General features: G+C 45.8%; 1 protein-coding gene across 1 annotated transcript in view; it reads right to left on the bottom strand.

Annotated features, from left to right (window-relative positions):
* Positions 1–12,988: 12,988 nt before the first annotated feature.
* Positions 12,989–23,572, bottom strand: part of TTC28 (tetratricopeptide repeat domain 28) — a 330,631-nt gene continuing 320,047 nt past the window's right edge. The window contains exons 21-22 of the mRNA XM_036760398.1: positions 18,863–18,970; positions 12,989–18,360 (exon numbers count right to left, since the gene is read on the bottom strand). Coding sequence (XP_036616293.1) covers positions 16,727–18,360; positions 18,863–18,970 — 1,742 coding nt within the window. The 3' untranslated portion in view covers positions 12,989–16,726. The remainder of the gene's footprint in view (positions 18,361–18,862; positions 18,971–23,572) is intronic.

Genomic DNA, 23,572 nt, shown 5'->3' with positions numbered 1-23,572 from the left:
CATCACATGGGTACTATGATTTCCTTCTGAAACTTATTTAAACAAACCTATGCCTTTAACAGATGGGTATAGGGACTTGTGGCCACATCACTGGGAGGGTTTAAGCCCTAAAGACACATAAAGAGGGTGGAAACAGACAAACAGTAAGCCCTCTCTCACTGGAAAGTGTGCAGTAGCTATCCCGTCTAAAAGAAAATCACTCAGAGAAGATACAGGAGGGGCTTCTTCATGGAAGGTCCAGCCCCACCCCACCCCACCCCTACCCTTACTCGTAGCCAGGAAGATTCTGCTCAAGAGAAAACACAAGGAGGGGGAAAGAATAGAAGAACAACACACTCTTTCTTTCAGGAAAGCCTACTATAGTCTGGAAAAACTGCCCAACTCTGGGCCCAGAGAGATAAACAAACCAGCCCTTCCTCAACAGAGAATGGATTCAGATGTTTTATTATCTCTTGCCAGCCCAAAACAAATAGAACGGGGCTCAAGTCAACCAGGCGTAGAACAGAAACCAAATAACAGGAATAACCTGAAAAAACCTGCCCAAACCAATAGGGGAAATCCATGTCTTGGAAAAGTGTAGCAGAGTCCATGGGCAGCCACTTTCTCCGGCTCTCTAATAGAGATTTAAAAGAAATATGTTGCTGAGTTGTTTCAGTTGAGTCTGACTGTTCATGACCTGGTTTAGGGTTTTGTTGGCAGAGATACTTGAGGAGTTTGTTCACTTTACAGATGAGGAAACTAAGGCAAACAGGGTTAAGTGACTTGCCCAGAGTCATGCAGCTAGTAAACATCTGAGGCTGGATTTGAACTAGAGTCCTCCTTACTCCAGGGCCAGTGCTCTTGCCTCAGATCCGACATCAGGAGGGGGGACATAGGGAAGGAGGCAGTTTTCCTTCATTTCCCTGTGTTTAGAATATCCTACTTCTGATAACAAACTGTTGTGACAAGAAAACACATGTAATTACGATTTAAAATACAAGTCTGTAAAAAGTTCATTCCATGCATTCATTTACAAGTTTAGGCAGGGAAAAGCAGCAGTTAAAAATAGACAAGTATGTCTCTATAGGTCAAAAGGACTTCTGAATAGGAGACATTTCCCACAGGTACTTATGGTAAACAGAAACATGTTAGGTCCATAATGAAGTAGCCACTGGCTGTGGGGAAAATTTGTGTCCAGAGGAAGGGGCACGGCCTTTGTTATCTGTTGGTCTGATGTTGGCCTGGGGAACCTTAGGGCAGATTCTGCTTGTCCTTTGGCCTGGGACAAGAACTGGGGGAAAGGGAGTTCATATATAGGGATTAGACATGACTGGCCATTTAACACTGAACTGGCTGCTTATTCTAAAATGACATTAGTTTTGTTAGGAAGGGAAAACATAGTGCCCCCCGACCCCCACCTCTCTATGTCACCACACCTCTTGGTGACTAAGTTTCTACCTCTATAAAAGGAGGGACTGGACAAATTCCTGAGCCTAACATTTAGGGTCCCCCGCCCGACAATCTACTCCTTAGAATTCTTTTAAGGCTCAGCTCATGTTCCATTTTTTCCAAAAAGCCTTTCTATCTCTGTCTGTCTGTCTTTATTCTCTCTTTCTCTCTCTCCCTCTTTCTCTTCATCTCCTCTCTTTACTCTCTCCTTCCTTCTCTCTTTTTCTCTCCCTCTTCTCTCTCTCTCCCTCTTCTCTTTCTCTTTTTCTCTCTTCCTCTTCTTTTTCTCTCCTCTTCCTCCTCCTCCTCCTCCTCCTCCTCCTCCTCCTCCTCCTCCTCCTTCTTCTTCTTCTTCTTCTTCTTCTTCTTCTTCTTCTTCTTCTTCTTCTTCTTCTTCTTCTTCTTCTTCTTCTTCTTCTTCTTCTTTTCTTCTTTTCTTCTTTTCTTCTTCTTTTCTTCTTCTTCTTTTTCTTTCTTCTTCTTCCTCCTTCTCTCTCTCTCTCTCTCTCTCTCTCTCTCTCTCTCTCTTTTCCCCCCTCCACTCCCATTAAGAAAGCTAGAATACCAAACCCCACTACAAACAAGTACTATACAGTCGAGTCAAACAAATTCCCTCATTGGTCATGTCCGAAAAAATGTCTCAGTCTGTACTTTTGTACTCTCTTTGGAGGCGGGTAGCATATTTCATCATGAATCCTCTGCAGTTGTGGTTGGTCATTGTTTCAATCAGAATTCCTAAGTCAAAGTATCTTTGTCTTTACAATATAGTTGTTCTTGGAGAAATTGTTCTCCTGGTTCTGCTCACTTCCGTTTGCCCCAGTTCATACAAATCTTTCCAGGTTTCTCTGAAACTGTCCCCTCATAGCACAAGAATATCCAGTCACATTCATATATAATGACTTGTTCATCCATTCCCCAATTGATGGGGAATCTTCAGCTTCCAAGTCTTTGCCACCATGAAGCGAGATGCCGTAAATATTTTGTACATGTGGATCCTTTTCCTCTTTCTTTGATTTCTTTGGGGTATAGACCTAGTAGTCTTATCAAAGGGTCAAATGTCTGCACAATTTAGTAGCTCTTAGTTGCAAGTTGCTTTCCCGAATGGCTGGACCAGTCCACAGCTTCAACAGTAGCTCATTAATAATGCACCTGTTTTTCCACAGCCGCTCCAGCATTAATCATTCCCCCTACTTTTTTTTGTTAAACTCACCAATCTGATGAGTGTAAGGTGATGGCTCAGAGTTGTTTTAATTTTCATTTCTCTAATCTTTAGAGATTTAGAGCATTTTTTCATATGGCTATTAATAGCTTGGATTTCTTCCTCAGAAAACTGCTTGTTCATTTAATTTGATAATTTATCATTTGGGAAATGGTTATTATTATAAATTTGAATCGGCTTCCTATATATCTTGGAAATGAGATCTTTATCAGAGAAACTTGCTGTAATTTCCTACTTCTCTTCTAATTTTAGCTGTACAGGATTTGTATATTGTGTCCTAATCTGTTCCACTAAGCAACCCCTCTATTTCTTATCCAAATTGTTTTTAATGATTTAATGTTTTAATATCGTATAGTTTGAGAGCCGATACTGCTAGGCCCCCTTCCTTACCACTTTTTTTCAATGAATCCCTTTGATATTCTTGACTTTTTGTTCCTCCAGATGAATTTTGTTATTTTTTTCGAGCTCTATAAAGTGATCCTTTGATAGTTTAGTATGGCACTGAATAAGTCAATTTATTTAGACAGTATTATTATTTTTACGACATTGGCTTAATCTGCTCAAGAACATTTAATATTTTTCCTATTATTTAGATCTGGTTTTATTTGTGTGAAGATGTGGCCTTTGCAGAGTTTTCTTCCTCCATTAGACTGCGAGCTGACACATAGTAGGTGCTTAATAAATACTAGTTGACTGACTGATCTATAGATCCAGAGCCAGTTTTTCCCCTGAATTTCTGTTCCACTTCACCAAATGCCTGGGCTAATGCAGTAACCAAACAAAATCTCCCCTGTTCTCCTCCTTCATCTCTCCCATCCTTCCATCATATTGTTTTCAGAATAATCTTTCTTAGACATATCTAGATCTCATCATGTCCCATCTGTGCTCAGAAATCTTCACTGGCTCCTTGCTGCCTTCCAAGGCCACTCGCCATGTGCTCCCTCTCCTCCCCTCTTCCTCATCTCCTATCACTTAGATGGCTTTGGCCACCATCTCCTCCTTTATCCATCTCACGTGGCGAAGTGGCCTTAGTCCTTATCAAGGTTGACCCCTCTCATTGCTCAAGTGACCCCATTCCATGCCATCTCTTCCAACAGATTTCCCTCTTTGTCATCCGTACTCTCACTTATTTTCAATCTCTCCCTGTCTCCTGGTTCCTTCCCTCCTGTCTACAAACACTCCCATGTTTCCCCATCTTCAAAAATCCCTCACTTGATCTTCCCATCCCCACTAACTACTGTCTTCTATCTCTTCTGCCCTTGGCAGCTAAACTCCTCCAAAAGGCATCTACAATAGGTGCTTCCACTCTCTTACAGCTCTCTTGGTAACCTTCTATGATCTGGCTTCCAACCTTATCATTCCACTGAAACTTCTCTCTCTAATGTTACCAGTGATGTCTCAGTTGCCAAATCCAGTGGGCTTTCCTTCATCCTCCTTCTCCTTGACCTCTCTGCAGCCTGGGACATGGTTGATCACTCTCTCCTTCTTGGCGCTCTCTTCTCTCTAGGTTTTCAGGACACCTCTGTCTCCTGGTTCTCCTCCTACCTCTCTGACCACTCCTTCTCTGTCTCCTTTGCTGGATCCTCCTCCAGATCCCCCTTTCTAACAGTAGGTGTCCCCTAGGGTTCCATCCTGGGCCCTCTTCTCCCTCTATGTGACTTCTCTGATCAATCCTTCTCTGTCTCCTTTGCTGGATCCCCCTCCAGATCACCCTCTCTAACAGTAGGTGTCCCCTAGGGTTCCATCCTGGGCCCTCTTCTCCCTCTATGTGACTTCTCTGATCAATCCTTCTCTGTCTCCTTTGCTGGATCCCCCTCCAGATCACCCTCTCTAACAGTAGGTGTCCCCCAGGGCTCTGTCCTGGGGCCTCTTCTCTTCCCCCTCTATACTATTTCACCTGACGATCTTATCAGCTCCCATGGATTAATTAACCTCTCGATGCTGATGATTCTCACATCTACTCCTTTCCTGCCCTAATTTCTCTGCTTCCCTCCAACTGCCTTTCAGACATCTTAAACTCAGCATCCAAAACAGAACTCATGATCTTTCCCCATAAACCTTCTCTCCTTCCTGAAACCTTCCCTATCCTGTAGAGGATAACAGCCTCCTCCCAGTCTCTCGGGCTCCCAACCTTGGAGACATGGTGGATTCCTCACGATCTCTCACCATACCTCCCCCATCCAAGCTTTGCAACATCTCCCCAATATGTCTGCTTCTCTTTTCTGACACGGTTTCCACCCCTCACAGGCCCTCATCTCCTCACCCCTGGACTACTGCCATAGCTGCTGGTGGGTCTTCTGACATCAAGTGTCTCTCATCCTCTATGTAGCCACTAAAGTGATTTTCCTAAAACTTAGGTCTGGTCATGTCACATCCCATCCCCCCACTCAGTAAGCTCCAGTGGCTCCAACAGCAAATTCAAAATGCTGTCACTTGAAGCCCTCCACAACCCAGTCCCCTCCCACCTTGCCACTCTTCTTCCATCTTACTCCCCGACATAGGTTCTTTGATCCAAGGACACTGGCCTCCTGGCCGGGCCTCCATCTCTTGGCTCCAGGCATTGTCTCATTGTCTCTGGCCGTCCCGTGTGCCTGGCATCCTCTCCCTTTGCTCCAGTCACTGACCTCCCTGGCTTCCTTTAAGTCCCAACTAAAATCTCACCTTCTACAGGAAGCCTTCCCAAGCCCTCTTAATTCCAGGGCCTTCCCTCTGTTAATCATTTCCTGTCGATCCTGTCTCCAGCTTGCTTTGAATATGTTTGTTCGCATGTTGTTTCCCCATTAGTTGGTAAGCACATAGTAGGTGCTTGATAAATATTTATTGATTGATTGATTGATTCTAGCTAAAGTCCAGCAAACCTCCCCCCATAATTGGCATTCAAGATCTGCCACAAATTGGCCTGACCCCACCTTTCCAGTTTATTCCATATGACTGTTTTCTGCATTAAGAGGCAGCATGGTATGGTGGGTGAAGGGCCATGCTCAGAGCCAGGAAGACCTGTGTTCAAGTCCCATCACTGATACTTACTAGGTGCATGACCCTGAGTAAGCCACTAATGTCTCAGCAACTCTCCACAGAGATTCTTTTTTGTTTTTTTGCAGGGGGGAAGGCAGGGCAATTGGGGTTAGGTGACTTGTCCAAGGTCACACAGCTAGTAAGTATGTCAGGTGTCTGAGGCCGGATTTGAACTCAGGTCCTCCTGACTCCAGGGCTGGTGCTCTACTCACTGCGCCACCTGGCTGCCCCTTCTACAGAGATTCTTAACCCAGGGCCCATGAAATTAAAAAAAAATTCTGATAAATGTATTTCTGTATAGATGCCTTTGTAATCCTATTTAGTTTAGTTTATGCATCTGACAACATTATTTGGAGAAGGGAATCATAGGCTTCAGCAGACTGCTGCAAAGGAGACCATCACATGCACACACAAATACACACACAGAACCAACACGTATACACATGTACACATATACACACCTATATACCTGCACATACAACATATATGCACACAAACATGTACACAACACACATGTACACAACACACACTTATATACACAGCATGCACATACACAAACATACACATGCACACACAAACATATACACACATCCAAACATATATACATGCACTTACACACGCATATATACACATACACATGTGTACACAATACATACTACACACCTATACGCACAACACACATATATATATGCACAAACACACACATATACACAATGCACATACACACATTACACATATACACACACATATAGACACACATCCACATACATGCACACACACATACACAGAGTTCAGAAGCTCTGCTCTAAGTCTATCAGTGGCAGAGAAGGTGCCAACCTGCATTAATAAAGGGCGTTTCCCAGCCTGGGAGTTCTCTATCCCAATGAAGTAGAGGGTCTGCTCCTCGCTCTGGCCAAACTGTCCAAGCCTCTGCCTCTGCGCTCTCTTGCCTCCTTGCTGGAGTCCTTTCCCTGTTTCTGGGAGGATCTTCTTCCCTCCCATCTTTGCCTGTTGAACTTGAGCCCATCACTTTAAGCCCAACATCAAACACTGCCTCTTCCTCCACGAAGCTCGCATCAGTCCTCTCCTGTGGAATAATGTTCGCGCTCTGCAGTTAGACAGTGCCACATCGCTGCCCTTGTTGGCCTGCTCAGGTAACACCGCATGGCCAGCTGTCTGTGTGGATGCCTGATTTCCCACTAGACTGGGGTGGGGAGGGGCTCAGGGGGAGAGAGAAAGAGAGCATCTTGGCTATTTCCCTAGCCCCCTGCAAGTAATGTGCACACAGCAGGTGCTCAATAAATGTTTGTAGTTGTTTCAGAGGATTTGCATTTGGACCTAAGGAGAATTAACTTTCTTTTGGCAAAGTATTCTGGGAAGGACTGCATGGAGCTTCACTCACCTGTCTCTGCCAACCAAAGGGGCAGCCTCCGAGCTCTGCTGCTCAGATTTAAAGTTATTTTTAAATGTTTTAAACTGTGCATTTTAAAGAATATTATGGTACCCCGAAGGCCAATAGCACAATTGCTACAAATTTAATAAGTAATTAAGTATCTTGAGATTGGATGCAAATTCATTTGAGACGCAAAATGTTTCTGTAATGCAGACGTGTCCCTCTAATGGATTCAGATCCAGATGCCACTGCCTCATTTGCCAGGGTGGATGCAGCATTAGGCTGTCAGTCCCCTGCTGTTTATCATTATTTAGTATTATTAGAGGTTATAAGCATACATAGTGCTTTGGAAAGTGGTGGGAAGGTATGAAGTTGGGGGAGACAGAGCTGGAGTCTTTGCCCTGAATATGTGAAGTGGGAGAGAATAGGCCTGGGGGTTACAATGGATGAAGCCTCCAGGTCCTGATTATGAGGAAGCTCTTGGAAGATGCACCCACCCAGAGGACTCTCCTAATACATCGAGTGTTTCCCTCCCTCCCTCCTTCCTTTCCTTCCTTCTTATCTTGTTCCCTTCTTTACTTCCCTTCTTCTCTCCATCCTGCCTTCTTTTCCTTCCTTCCTTCTCCCTTCCTTCCTTCTCTTTCTTCCCCTCCACCCTCCCTTCCCTCTCCTCCCTTTCTTCCTTCCCACCCTCCAGTCCTCTTCTCCCTCTTCTTTCTCTCCCTTCCTTCCTTCTCTTCATTCCTTCTCCTCCCTCTTTTCTTCTCACCTTCCATTCCTCTTCTCCCTCCTTCTCTCTCTCTCTCCTTTTCCCTTCCCCATCCCTCTTTCTCTTTCTCCCCCTCTCTTTTTTCCCTCCCCATCTCTTTCTCCCTCTCTTCTTTTCCCTTCCCCATCTCTCTTTTTCTCCCTTTTCCCCTCCTCTCCCTCTGTACTCTCTCTCTCTCTCTCTCTCTCTCTCTCTCTCTTTCTCTCCTCTGTTTCTGTCTCTCTTATTTCTTCCTCCCTCCCTCCTTCTCTTTCAGCAAAGTCTCCCTATCTTGCCCAGGCTGGACGTGCAGCGACCACTTCAGCCAGATCCCATCACTAATGAATGTGAAAGCTTTGGCCTGCTCAGTGTCCACCCTGGGCAGGTTTGTCCCTCCTTAGGAAGTCTGGTGGCCTCATGACCCTGGGGGCTACCCACAATGGTGCCACATCAGCTCTAGTCCTACTATAGCTGAGAATTCCTGTGTTTAAGTGATCCCCCAGCCTCATCCTCCCCAGTAACAGAGATCATAGGCATGCACCACCATGCCTGGCTCTCAAGTATCTTTCTTATTAGTTTTTGTCTATTGAGCTCCTTGGCTTATAATCAAACTTTCATTAATGGTCATTGTCCCCCTAAAACATTCATTTACCAATTGGATACACAATTTCCTCAGAAATAGCAACATAACATAAATTGCATTTCCTAAGGCAATAGGGGTCAAACTCGATGGTGCCCATAAATCCTCAACCTTTCTGTTGTCCTTCCTTCTAAGGCGATGGGACCTGTAGATTGTAGCAGTGATTTACAGCCTCATGACAGGGACAGTAAAGTCCATGACAAGCTGCCATGCTCCATGGGTGCCCATTAAGGAGGTGATGAGGCCACTTGGAGGTTCCAGGACTTTGGCTTCCATAAGTCATGGAGTGACCTTGTCCAGAAGCATCACAACTCTAGCATTTATGGCTAGGTGGTGCAGCCTGAGCGTCAGAACACAGCAAGGCGGTCTGGTTAGTGATGGTCTCTACATCCTAATGCTTTTTGGCTTTCAGGATGCATATATGTCTATTGATGTCCCCCCTCGGGCCATAGCTCTGGCCCCATATGGACACCATTTGTCTGTTTACCTAACCAAGGCATATTTCATTGTGTATCTGAGAATTACCATTTTGTCGATTTGTGTCTGGATGATGCCATGCATGATAATGTCCATCAACCAGACTGCAGAGAACCAGGACTTCATCTTGGCTACGTTCTCGGGTCTGTATTTATTATTGTCTTCTGCTCTTCTAGGTGAAGAGAGACTAAGTCTCACCTAGTCACAGCACAGTCATCATCGTCTTGGCCCTTCAATTCTAAAGAGGGAAAAGTTTAATTCTAGGCTAATAGAAGCAGTTGGGAACTTCTGTTCTTATGAAGGAACACTGGAAGACTAGCCTTTTGTGGTGTGCTTTGTGATTTCTGAAATGGATAAGAGCAAAATCTTATGGTGTCTTGAACCTGAGACTTGGAGACAGAAGAACTAGGTTCCAATAGGGGAGACGTGGCTACACATGAGAAAGAGCTGGGGATTGCAGAGGATGCCAATTGTAAAATGAGTCAACTTGGCAGCCAAGAAAGCTAACGCAATGCTACGCTGCATTGAGGGGCAGTGCCCAGAATGAGAAAGGCAATGATCCTGCCATTTTCTGCCATGCTTAGACCACATATGGGGCATCAGTTTTAGGTACCATATTTTAGAAAGGACATTTACAAAATGGAGGGCAACCAAGTTGATAAAGGGACTGGAAGCCACACCATGATGGAACTAGGAATACTGACTCTGGAGAAAACTTAAGGGAGGGGCATAGTAATTCTCTTCAAGAATTTGCAAGTTTGTCATATGGAAGAAGGATTTGTTTGATTTTTTTCTGCTTGACCCTAGAGGGCAAAACTAGGAGCAGTGGACAGGAGATAAATACAGGTTTCCCCTCAATTGAGCTTTTCAAGCGAATGTTGGATGGTTTGGGCTGTTGTGGAGGGGATTGTTTTGTTCATGGATGGGTTGGACCAGGTAGATCTGAGGTCCCTTCCAGCTCTGTCAGGTGACTATATTCAAGACCTTTCCTTTTCTGACCTGGTTTTCTCCTCTGTAAAATATCTAACAATTATAGCTCACATTTATAAAAGATCTTTAGAGCTGGCAAGGTTTTCTAATGTTCATTATCTCATTTGAGCCTCACAATAACCTTGTTGTTCCAGTCCTTTTGGACTCTAAACCCAACATACTTAAATAGGGATAAATAACACCCACATCAGATAAGATAACCCTCACAGGGCCATGAGGAGCCTTTTGTAAACCATGAAGCCCTGTAGAAACGGGAGCTGCTGTTAATACAAAATAAACCTGAAAGAAATATAGACTTCTTGAAGCAAAAGGAGGATCTGTGATCTGTCTGTTCCATTTTCTGTTTGTTAGGAAGCCAGTAATACAATAATCCACTTTTCATGAATTAATTTATTAAATTTGTCTTCCAACTCAGGTTATTTAAAAAAAACCCCACCATGCCTTTGGGGTTCTCCGTCTTTAGTGTCTTGGAAAGCAGGCATTGTTTTAACGATCTCCAGGTCAGATTGAGGTCATCTGAGTCCATAACTTTGGGTCTGAGCTCAAGGCTCATGGATGGACTAAACAAAGATTAGATAATGGGGGCGGGGAGGGCACGAGCCCCTGCTGCTCACTGCTCACACTGGTAGTGTGCAGTCTGTCTGTAGTCCTTTTCTTCATGGTACTCATTCCCTGCCAGGCAGATTTGACAGCACCCAGCATGGTGCTTGGCATTTTGTAGGAACTCAGTAAATAGTTGAATAATTTTTCTGGTCGTGATTCCGTATTACATCAACCCCACACCCAAGGAGAATCCTGGGAGTACAGAGGTAGCTGGACAGCTCGAAGGCAGCACAAGATAATCTTTCCTCGGTACTCACTGGTTGTAAAAGTACTGTGTTCATTCAATAAGTATTTACTTCAGCACCTAATAAGTAAAAGCCACAAATCTGAAAAAACAAACAAATGCAAGTCTTCAAAAGACCCATGAATTCAGCAGCCTGGCCACCTCCAGCAATCCAAAGCACAGCTCATAAGTGGAAAGGGCCAAAGAGGTTTATTGCTTGGAGGGCCATGCTTTGGCAACCAGGCTCCCTAAGTTTAGCTAAGCTGGTACTTGGATGTGAGGAGCCAACGAAATGATGCACATCGAAGGCTATGTGGGCCTGAAAGGACTTTGGAAAGGCGGCCAGCTCTGTGGCAGGTGCACCCACAGCTGTGGCCTCAAGCCTGTTTAGGTGGGAAGCACCTTCCCAAGTCTGTGCTTTGCTGCAATAGAGCCTTGGGAATGTGGTGTCACCTTCACACCACTGAGAGGCATTGGAATCAAACCCTAGTGGAGGAAATCATAAATATGAGAAAGGCCACCGGACGAGTGCCAACGATGTGGTAGGAGGTGGTGTCTGACCTGCATCTAGGGGGATAGAGATGGGATTCTAGTGGACACAAGTGAGACAGTTTTGCCTAAGCAAAAGTAAGGAGGTGGGAAAGATGGGGTATGTTTGGGAACCCCTGAGAAGTCTATAGGTCAGAGGGCATAGCGTGTGAAGAACAGTGGTATGGAACAAGGCTGTTAAGGTAGAATGAGCCAGACTTTACAAGGCCTTGAACACCAGCCTGTTTGGACAAGGGTTCAGTTTGGCATTCTGTCAAGTGAATGTCATGTGGGGAGCTGGGAGATGGGTGTATGAGAGCAAGGAAAATAATCCAAGGCTTGGGGAAATGGGCCTGATGAGGGCCAAAAGAGCAGGTCTGGAGAGACAGAGAAAGGGGAGTTAAGTCTTTGGGGACATAATGGGATATTAGGAAGTAGCTGTTGTCTGGTTTTTCTTTAACATTACATACTTGAGAAAACTTTGATGGTGAAAAGCTGTAGCACCGCACCACCCCCCCCCCCCACCAAAAGCTTTAGCATGTCTGCCCTTTCTCAACATCATTAAGGGTTGACAGTTATTCCTTTGGGATTGTCCTAGTACCAAGTGTCCAGAGGAGGACAAAGGAGAGGCACAACCTTTGGAGGCAGAAACCCTATTCCCAAGGAAATTTGCTTTGGTAATTGGAACAGCTTAATGTGGCGATGATATTCTGAATCTGTTATTTTTTTATTTGGCAATTTACTTTTTATGGTGTTTGTCTATGCAGCTTTAAGTTGCTTTTGAATCCAAAACCCATTTCCATATCGATGAATTTTCCAATTGTTGCTTTCGTGATGCTTCATTGTACATATGCAAAATGCCATCATCCACAAAACAGAAAATAAAATTGTTTCTGTTTGTAAGGAAGAATTCTTTGTCATAAAACCATCTTCTAAATTAGCTTGAGAATAATAAGAAAAAAGAATTCATACAACTCTAAGTACTTATACTTTGGCAAATAAATGTCGCCTGTATCTATAGGGCTACTTATCTTGGCTTTCAACATTTTCCACAGTTTGGTCCCTTCTCATACGCCTACATCCCCAGCTTACACGTCCACAGCCTCCGTGGGCAGACGTTCTCGGGACCAAATTGATCTGTTTGCCCATTCACCAAAAATACGATATGCATTCTTTGTTCTATGGGGGATACCCTCCCTGGTCTCTCCACTCATCTAAATCATATCCTTCCTTCAAGGCTGAACTCTGGCCCAACTTCTCTGTGAAGATGTACTTGCCCATCTAGTCCTTGATACATGATTTTCCTCTCCTTTAAGCTCCAAAGGAACTTGTCATCATGATCTTCCATCTGACATTGAATACTGGCTTGTGACACACAGGTAGGCCCTGTCTCCCTGGCAGTCTCTCAATGGCAGGAACAGCCACACTTCACCCCCAAGCACCCAGTATGGTTTCCAGGACATACTAGGAGTTCAGTTTCTATTTCTGCTGAGGGGAGTGGCATTACCTCAGCTTTAAATATTCTGCAACCCAGTGACGGGACTTGGAGCAACAGGAAATTTTACAGAGGTCGGATACTGTGATGCAAAGGAAGGCTCAAAGTCAAAAGAAATTTAAGAGTTGGCATTAATGCTTGCCGGCTCATCTGGTACTGTTGGCTACTCAGAGAGTCCTCTAGAACCCTGGAGAACACACAGAGTATTATATAACATGACACGGAGAACTGAGAGAGCTCATGCTTTTAATAGACACTGAAATCACAAAGGGAGAAGGCCAAATGCCTTAGCAATTTCAATAAAAATATGAAATTCTTTTTACATGGTAAATTTCATAATATAAAAAGTTTAATGCTGTCTGGAAACACAGAGTGTAATTTACAAAAAAAAAGTCCACGCAGGCCAAACATGGCTAACACTGCATACAAGGGGGGGCTGCTACCTGGGGGACGCGCCTGGAGACGGACTACCATTGACCAGTGATCATCCTTGAGTTTAACATCTTTGAAGGATCCGGCAGAAACGAGGGCTCAGTTCACAAACCACATGGCCAGTCTCTTTAGACAAAACAGCAAAGGGTGGTATGAATGCGATTCCACTTGCACTTTTCTCCTACTTACTAAAAACATTCCTGATGATGACTTCCACCTGAACTGGAAACAGTTCTCTTTGTGGGCTTTGTGTAGACAGGACAGACAGGGAGACAGACAGGAGACGGAGCACGCCTACCGGCAACGAGCAGCGATTCATTATCACAGTTTTACCCTGGCAGTTTTCACTGTGTGCCATTTATTAAATTAGGGGGTGAAGAGAGAAATCTGTCACTGAGATACATTGGTCTGGATCATATGACGAGGTTTTATTTTTATTTTTCGAGGCTGGTTCTTACTATTTTCACTATGCTCAAAGATCACCAGAGTAACAAGATACTTTACTTGGTAGAATCAGGATATATGTGAAAAAGCACATGTGTGGAACAGCAAGTACAGTAGTCTTACTGTCTCAGTTTTGTCTCTGGGCTAAGTTTATCGGGAGGAGCAGACCTGCATTGCTTATTCAGTGACATTATAATTTGCGATTGGTATAAGCATAATTCAGGAAGGGCATTTCACCTTCCTGGCTTTAAACAAAAAAACAAAACCCCATCCAAGTGCCATGATCTGCAAAACGGAAAATAGAATTCTTTCAGGGAATTTTGGCTCCCCAAATCTGGTCCCTGTCTCGTGCTGGGGCTCCGCTTGCCCCACCCAAGGAAGGAGGACAAGGGGACTGCTGTCCGTGTGGGGAAATGCAGGTTCAGAATTCACATTAATGCCAGTCAATCATATACACGGTATGACAATGTCACACATTATTAATGGAAATCCAACTCCCAAATGTGGCTTTAAGCATCATTCCAAATAGAGTTCATTTTCATCATTTACACACAACCATCTTAGTCAATGCCAAATCTTCATGCGGCCTTAATTGCATACTTCATCCCAAGCTTACTTTATATTAGCAACTCAACTGTATTTTGTAACTTTATACTTATTTTTACCAGTGTAAAATTTCTCAGAAGGAAGCTCTGCAAAGGGAGCCGAGTGGCCCCGATTCTATGGCATTATCTGGAAACGTTCCCGTTCTTCTTTCATGACTTTGAATTTCACATCTGAAGTTTTCATCGGGGGCTAAGAGTTGCATACACCATTTTGGCTACTAACCATGAAAACTGTCCCCATCCATGGCAATGCTGCCCAGGACAGTGGCCTTAAACATAAGCTGTGATGTTTAACAACAGTGCTCTCAGCTGGCTAGGTTAACACCAGGTATTATTTCCATTGGAAACAATTGCAGCGGTCATAGGCGTTCCCCCAGATGGCCTGCCCCTTCTGGATGAGGGGAGGGGCAGTGACTTCCTTATTTTGGTGCTTGGTCACAAGAGGATGGTAGGGGAACCAGCCATATGACCAAATGCCCACATGACAGCCTCTCCTTTGACTTCCACACTAATTTTTTCATGTTTCAGATCTCGTTTTGTTAGCCAAATACACAGTGCTGCAAATTTGGCTTTTTTCTGTGGCTGGACCAACCTCATCTGTTGCTTGAGTCCTTACAAAACATGTGCCTTCGTATTTAAGGATTTAGAGTTTGCATTCATTGACATGGCTACAGTGATTTTAAATGCAAAAACAAAAACAACAAACCCCTACATGGATTGTGTTCAGGAGGAGAATTTAAAATGATTAGCTCTCTACCTTATACTTCTCAGACACATTTTTTTCTGAAAACTTCCTAGTGTGAAAAATATGAATCAGGCCAATAGTATTCCATCCATTTTACAAATGGATAAAATGAGGCACAGTCAGGCTAAGTGGCTTGTTTATGGGCATAAAGTGATTCAGTGCGAGAAGTGAAGGTAGGACCCAGGCATCTTGACTCAAGTCCCCCATCCAACTATCACAAGGTGTTTGCCATATGTCAGGGGTGATGGCATCCAATGTTCTGTGAGGCCCAAAGAGAAGGACAATGGTGGGATTTTCACTCTTGTTAGCATATTTAAATTCTCTACCTTAACACTACATTGACATGATGATCTGGGGGCATTTCTTTTCTTGACTGATGCCTACAATCCCTAGCTAATATTCCCTTCAGTAGGGCACCTCTTCTCTCCTCCAGTGGTGACCTTGGAGCTGCAGAAATGCCCTGTCCCATCTCTCCCTCCTGCTCCTCCTTCCTGATCCATTCTGATGGGTGTGCCAGATACAGGCACATCTCATGGGCATTCAAACAAGCCAATGTCCTGCAGGGGAGCTCTCCTGGGAAAGAGTGAGACAGGAGTGCTCCTCCACAGCCCAGCCTACACTGTGTGAATCCTGACCTTGTCAACGGACAGATCACATGGAATCTGGGAGGCTCGGAGTCAGAATAAGAGACCTCGAAGTGGCCAGGGATAGAGGGGGAGTGCTAGACTGGGGGCAGGGGCCGGAATACCACACTCCTCTGGTTACACCTACTGCGCCAAACAACTTTCTTTTGCTTCTAACAAAATGGAGGAATTCAAACCACTCCTTGTTGATGAGCATTCAGAATTTTTAGACACTTTTTAGAAAACTTTTTGAGCTTTAAAAAACAACAGTGTTGTATAAATGTAAAGTGTTATCATTATTAATAAAACCAAGTTGTTTCTAGTTACCCAAGTACAAAAAAGGCCCAAAATGTTTCAAAAGCACAAAAGTTGCATTTTCATCCTATTTGCATAGCTCTAAAATGCCTGGATAAGGTTGTTTCTTGAATTTTGAGCAAATTCAAGTTTGGCTGACAACGGGGCCCAAAGGGACAGTTAGTAACTGACAGAAGTTCAGAGTGGAAGCGCAGTTTAACCTGAATTATTGCATCGTTGCTGTGAAATTACAAGACTATGAGGCCCAAACTTCTATAATTTAATTACAAATCATTGGCATCTTCTTACCATAATTCTATTTTTGGCTAATATAACACTTCCATGTAGGCTTTGACTAAGAAAAAGTGTATATATACCACTTCTGCCAGCACCCGGAGGCCTTACAAAAATCTATCTGTATTTGTGTACAAAAGGTACGGCATATATACCTCTTAGCAAAATAGGTGCTCCCTTTCCTCTCCCCTCCCACCCCAGAGCATGAACTATTTCTGTATAAAAATCCTCCTGCAGAGTCATACCAAGGATGAGAATCAGCAAGTTCAAAGGTTAACATTTGGTGAAGGGTGTGGAGACTTCCCTCAGATCCCAGGCACTGGCCGCCAAGTCCATCCTGGCTTTGGGTGGTCGGGAGCTGAAATGAGCTCGGTGGCCCTGCTCGAGGGAATTGGCTGTGTTGCCCTGTGGCAGCGCCCATCGCAGAGCTCATCGCGTCTTTAGCAAAACTTGAACGAGGCAAGTAGGCAGAAGCGAACCCAAGACCCTCCATGGGACTGTGGCTGGAGTTGACTGGTTTGAGAGACATTTTAACATTTGGAAGACGGGAAAAACCTCCCAGGAGAGAGAAACTTGTAGCCATTGCCGGAGGGCAGTCTCAAGGGTCGCATGGCCCCCGGGGTGCCGCTGGACGGCACAGGGGAGGGGGTCAGGGTGGTGGTGTCTGAGCGTCTGTGGCCATTGGGAGGGTTGGCGGGTGGAGACGCCGGGTGCTGCTGCAGAGATAATTCTTTTAGCTCCAGCTTGTCCACGCCGTCCTCCTTCTTACTGTGGCGGGGGGATAAATTGAGCAAATTCAGCACGTCCCTTTTGGAAGTCATCGTTCCTGGAGCCCCGCGTAATATCTTCACGGGGCCCGGGGGAGGCTGCGGGGTGCTCTGCCAGAACATTTTCAGGTTGTGGATCGCTTGCACCTTCTCGTCAATGGCCGACATCTTCAGCTTGTCTAGATCAGGGGCGTCGGCAGGGCTGGAGCGGGCTGATCCCGCAGAAGAGTAAGACAGAGCAGGGGAAGGGGCACTGCCAGCCGGTGACTGATGTCCTGAGCTTGGAGAGACGTTCCTCGGTGACTTTGAAATGTGGGAGCTGTAGGGAGAGCTGGGGTACTTTAACTTAAAGTGAGGCTGGTCTGTTAAAGAGCTAGGAGAGTCTGTGCTTGGGGAGGGTCGGCCGCTGTGTTGGCTCACGCCTTCCTTCGCGGACACTTCCGAGGTCGTGGGGCTGTTGTAGCCCGAGCTCACCTTCTGGAGGGACGAGCTCCTCGTGGGTGGCTTTGGTCTCCCGGTCACTGGGGACGATCGCTGGCTCTTCTGGCTGGAGATGAGGGGCCTGCTGAACGCGCTCGTCTCTGAAGCTCTGAATGCACAAGGGGCGCTGCTTGGGGTGGAAGCCCCATCTTCCGGATGGGCACTTTGGGCCACCTGGCTGCCGCTGCGCTGAAGGCGCTCCACAGCAAGGAGGTGACTCTGGGTCTCTTCCAGAATTTTCTGGGCCAATTCTTGTGGATCAAGGTTTGGGTGGTTTTCTTCTTGGGATTTAACAGTACTATCGGTTTCAGTGCTAGATTGGTCTGACTCCCCAGTATCAGAACTTGCAAGTTTTCCAACTTTTTGGAAAGGTGAGTTTGGACTGGGAATAAGAGTCATTTTAACAGGAGAATTGGGGGTACTTATGCTCCCTTTGGAGCTGACAGATATTTTAACACCCCCAGGGGTCCCAACTTTGGACTGTTTGGGATCTGGTGAAAATCTCAGCTTTACATTTTCTTGGTAAGTTGCCAAAGGCTCATTGCTAATGATGGAAAATCCTTCATATTCTTCTTCTTCTTTGCTTCCTGGAGCACTGGTCTGTGGAGACAGCTGGCTTCTTGGGGCTGAAGGCCTCTGGGGGTAAGTGTTCTTGGGCTTTTCACCATCCTGCCGTCCTCTGGACCCTACACCTTCTAGTGTGCCCTCAGGCTTGGAAACAAAACTCATGGAAGAGGCAATGGAACTGAGACTGTACACGGAGATGGCGTCAGATGCAACACTCTCCGGGCAAGTGGGGGAAAACGGGGGGTTTGGATACCCCAAGGGAGCCTGGTTGGAGATGGACTGGGCCGATGCTAGAGACTCCAGCGACGAGGAACTGTCGAGGCTAAGGCGTTTGGGGAGCTCTGTGGAATCTAAATAAAACCAGCCGTCCATTAGCACCCGAAGCCTAAACTCAAGCTACAACTTAGCACTAACATGGGGAGCACTTATGACTGTCTTTCATAAGCACCAGTGTGTGTGTGTATGTGTGTGCATGTATGCAAGAGTATGTGTGTGTATGTGTGTGAGAGAGAGAGTGTGTGTGTGTGTGTGTGTGTGTGTGTGTGTGTCGCGGGGGGGGGGGGGCATGCCGGTATGGACAGTTAACGATTATTATATGTAAAGAAGACAGTGATGAGAAATAAGAGCATGCTTTCTACAATGTTGTGAAAAATATGACCACTTGTGAAAATGCATTTCACAGAAGCACACACTCTAAAGAACAAATCGGGATATGTTAAGAAACCTCTCTGGTGGCCACAAATGGTCCCTAATGATTGATGCTCAGGACCCAGCACGTGTTTGGATGGGCAGAAGCACTACTTTCCTGGTACCTATGACTTAGCCACGTGTGACAAGTGGGCCCCATCTTACCGAAGAGAGACAGCAGGGACTGGAGAGCAAAATGGATGGTTCGTCGATTTGCTTGTTTTCCAGTTTTTAGAATCACCTCTTCCTGGCCAACTTCACAGAGGTCAAAACCTAGAGGAAGAGACAGCAAAGAAATCCATGTCTACCGGGAAGGTTTAGTCCTCTTACAACTTCCTTAGGTGCCTCCTGCTCATCAGCCTGTCACCTTGTTCATCGCCTTCTCCAAACCCACTTCTACCACCTTTCGCTTTCACTGTTCGTAGCATAGGATTTACCTCCTAAATCAAGGAGAGAAATAAAGGCTGACCCCTTGGCTGGAGATTTTATTTTCCTTAGATCATAGGGAAAGTCTGGCCCCAAATGCTAACAAGAAGGAGCTGTCCACTTCACCCACAGCATACACAATGGACTTCTGTCCTATTGTCCCTGGGGACGCCATCCTCACTGGCCAACTTCACTGAGGCCACTGGTCAGCTCTATTTCTGTCCTTCTCTTGGCCTAAGCACAGATTTCCTAGTCTGTGTCTTCACACAGCTGTAAATATTAAAATCTTTTAAACCAATAAGACTGAGGGTTGCAGGGGCCTTTGAGCTTGGCTCAGCCCCTTTCTTTTACGGTGGAGAAAATTCAAGAAGTGAGTTGTCCAAGATACCAGGTAACAAGAGGCGAGCCAAGATACAGTTCTTTCTACAACGAAACATATTTGCAAGAATGTCAACCTATTCTTTTAGAGGAGAGCCGATATATGGGGCAGTTCACACATGACACAGAGGGATGTGGTTAGTACTTGGTACGATATACTTTTTTTAAACTGCCTCTGTGTGGACAAGTACACGCCTTATCTGTTGCAGGTGGTAAGTGACTTGAAGGCAAGGAGTGTGTCTCTACAAATCATAATGGGTACAGGTGCTACCGGATGGGGCCCTAAAGGATCAGTGCCAGCGGGGGAACCTCATCACCGCGGCTGAAATAATCTAAAAAAATGCCATGGCCCAGCTGGTGCCTCCTGTCAAAGCTTGAGTGTAATGCTCATGGTAGGTAAGGAGGATGGAACAGTCCCTCAGCTGGACACTGGCTCCTGGGCTGATATCAGCCTCCTGACTTCCCAAGGGGAAAATGAACAAACCAAACAAATAGGCAGGAAGCAAAGTGTGTGTGTGTGTGTGTGTGTGTGTGTGTGTGTGTGTGTGTGTGTGAGAGAGAGAGAGAGAGAGAGAGAGAGAGAGAGAGAGAGAGAGAGACTCAACAAACATTTAGCAGGCCCCTGCTTCATGTCAGGCCCTGTGCTAAGCTCTAGGGATACAAAAAAAGCAAAAGACAGCCTTGTACTCAGCGCTTACAATCCAATGGAGGAGACAATATGCAAATGAATACGTACAAAGCAAGCTGTATACAGGCTAAATAGGAGATAATTAACCGAGAGGAGGCACTGGAATTAAGAGGTGTAGGGAAAGGCTTCCCACAGAAGGTGGCATTTTAGCTGGGATTTGAAGGAAGCTGGAGAATCCAGGAGGTGGAGAAGAGGAGGATGATCATTCTGTGGGGGACAGCCAGAGAAAATGCTGAGTCAGGAAAGGGAAAGGGGTGGAGGGAGGGGTGGGGGAGAAAGAGAGAGAAACAGAGAGACAGACACACAGAGACAGGGAGAGAGAGACAGAGACAGAGAGACAGACACACAGAGACAGGGAGAAAGAGAGAGAGAGAGAGACAGAGACAGAGACACAGAGACAGAGAATGAATGTATCTATGAAAAGCCCAGGCATCCAACGCTGGTGAAACAGAAAAGTCCCCAGCACTGCACTAAAGCCCATGGATGGACAGTGATGGAAGGATCCAGAACCTTTTGCCATAGAACAGTTCTTGGTAAAGCAAACATCTTCAGCTCTATAGAAGGCTCTCCTGTCCAAAGGAGATGATGTTGCTTTCCTGTCCTGGGCTCACCTCCTCTTTTCACTTGGGATGAAGGCTGGCATAGTCAGGTAATGGCTGGCCCACCCGCTGTAGCTGCAGGGTCTAAGCCTCTAAGCGGGCAGACACCCAAAGAAACACAAGAACAAACTCTGACTGTCTGGGACTGAATTGACACCGGTATCCCCTAGTGAGAGATTTCATGACTCAGAGTTTACAGAAAAGACATGATCAAGAAAACCACGATAGTTGTTTCTTTTTTTTTTCCTTTTAAGCCTTCGAAGTCCTAGAGCAGTGAAGCAGAGCTAGTCCCTAGACACCAGGGTTCAGCACAGCAGCTGCCTAGGGCTCTGGTTGCTATGAAAAGTTTTCCTATGTGAGTTCGAGAATAAACAATCCCTGAAATCTGTAGAAATGTGTCCTGGAACTGGATTAAAACAAGAATAACAATAAACAGTGCCAGGGCTGGGCCTCATGGAAAGTGGGGGGAGGGGAAGAGAGGGCTGAGAGATGATCAACAGTCCGGACAAAGTGGCCACTTCGGTCAGAACCTGCTGCCTTGCTTGTCTTGCCCCAAGAGGAATAACTTCTGGGCTCCTGGACAGCTTTGTTTGGTATCAGCTGATGGAGGTCGTAGCTTGGAGCCTTAGGAAGGAACATTTCTCTGTGTCCCAAAACCCTCCTATGAAGCCAGTTGTAGTCACAGAGGGGCAAAGGCTCAACCAGAGTTTACAGCGGGGCTGCAGGGACCATAGAGGTGCCAGGCCCTTCACAAGAGTGTGTGTGTATGTGTGTGTGTGTGTCTTTCTGTTCTGTCTAGCTCTGAGGGCTGGAGGAGATCACTGGCTGATGAGCTAGAAAAGGTCCCATCTCATTTGACAGAAGAGGAAACTGAGGCCCCAGAGGCTTTGTGAGTTTCCCATGGTCACTCAGGCAGTGAGGGGTGTCACAGCTGAGATTCAAACCTGGGTCTCCAGATTCCAAATGCAGCATCCTCTCCACTATATCATGAGTTCCAGATCCAATCTTAGGGTCAGAAGGAACCTTCCTTCTAAGCTCTCTGGTCCAGTCCTTGATCCTATGCATGAATCTCCCCCCAAGACTTCCCGAACTTTGCTTAAAAAGCCCCATCAAAGGGGGTTCAGCACCTCAGCCTTGGAAGGGACCCCAGAGGCCATCTAGTGTGGAAGAATGCTCTTTACACGTATCCTCCAGCTTCTCGAAAACCTCTGCTATGGAGGAACCCACAACCTCCTAAGCAGCCCCCTCCACTTGTGGAGGACTCTAATTGTTAGGAAATTCCGCCTGACTTCAAGCCTAAATTTGTCTCTTTGCAATTTCTAACCGAAGCTCCTGGTCCTGCCCTGGGGGATGAGCAGAAAACCTAAGAACAAGTCCTTCTATTATCTGTCCCCCCATCTCCCCTCCCCTAAGTCTTCTCTTCACCAAATTAAGTTAAATGTCCCCCTCTCTTTCAGCTGATCATCACATGGCCTTATGCCACGCTGGACACTGCTTTAGACAAACTCCAGTCTGTCAATGCCCATTTTAAAATGTGGTGCCTAGAAATGAGCCCAAGACACCAGCCAAGGTCTGACCAGGGCAGACTACAGAGATCTGTTACTTGCCTCAAGCCTGACATGATGCCTCTCTTCAGCTCAAGCAGAAGCTTACTGGAGCTTCATTTCACATGGCTGACCCACATCCCACTTGTGATCCACTGAAAGCCCCCAGATCTTTTTCAGATGAATTACCATCTAACCACTCTTCTATCATGTAGCACTTGTAAAGGTAAGTGACTTGAAATTTATCCCAGATAAATTACACATTATTAAATTCATCCCAACATTCTTGTTTTGGATCCTCATTCTGTCATCTGGTGTGTTACTAATCCCTCCTGGCTTTAAATCATCTGACCCTGCACCATAAGGCTGCGCCACTCCACTCATGCTCTCCCTTCGAGTGGGTGCTGAGCCTTTACTGACTCCTCTGTAGGTCTAGCATTTGACCAGTTTTGAGGCCACCTAACTATTATCTCTCCACATTCTTTTCATAAGAATAGCATGAGAGCAATCCACAGGCATTTATTAAGCACTTGCTGCGTGCCAGGTGCTAGGGATAAAAAGACAAAAACAAAACCAGTTTCTGCTTCCATACACCTTTCACTTTAACAAGGGAGACAACGTGTCTAACAGGGCAAATGGCCGAGGAGCCCATTGAGGGCCTTGCTAGACTCCTTAGATTTCTGCCAGGAAGCAACCAAGTTCACTGGACTGCAGGTTTTAGATACCATTCTCGTCTCTTGAGGCCACGTCTGACCTCCATCAGATGGTGCCCTTTCTCCAGTCTTTCCATCCTTGACGGACGGGTTGACTGAAGATTTCTTCACACCTTTTACAAGGGCATCAAGGCACTCTCTTTCTAGCCAGTTTGACTGACAGATGTTTTTACACCGTGTTGTCCCTGTTACCTGCCCCTCTGGGGTGCAGGAGGCCATGGCAGACCCATCTGGGGCCTCCCGATCAGCGCCTCCCCCATATACTATAACCCACTAACTCATGAAGTCAAACCAGCCCGTTTTATGGCTGGATGGCTCGAATGGTTAAGAAAATTGCCTCGATGGTGCCTGGAGCTGTTTGCCACAGTCATACAAGTTCACCAACCACTAAAGATTGGGAAGAAGTGGGTTCGAGAAGCCGGAATTTCCCTTGGCCAGTGAAAGGCAGCATCTCAGGGGTGAGGAAGACTTTGCTTCTGACACTTCCTAGCCTATACCTCTCTGAGCCTCAGCTTCCCCATCTGTGG

This window comes from Trichosurus vulpecula, chromosome 1, assembly GCF_011100635.1.
Source record: "Trichosurus vulpecula isolate mTriVul1 chromosome 1, mTriVul1.pri, whole genome shotgun sequence".
Classification (NCBI taxonomy): Eukaryota; Metazoa; Chordata; class Mammalia; order Diprotodontia; family Phalangeridae; genus Trichosurus; species Trichosurus vulpecula.
Note: the sequence above shows the minus strand (reverse complement) of the source record. Positions and strands in the feature narration are given on the sequence as shown.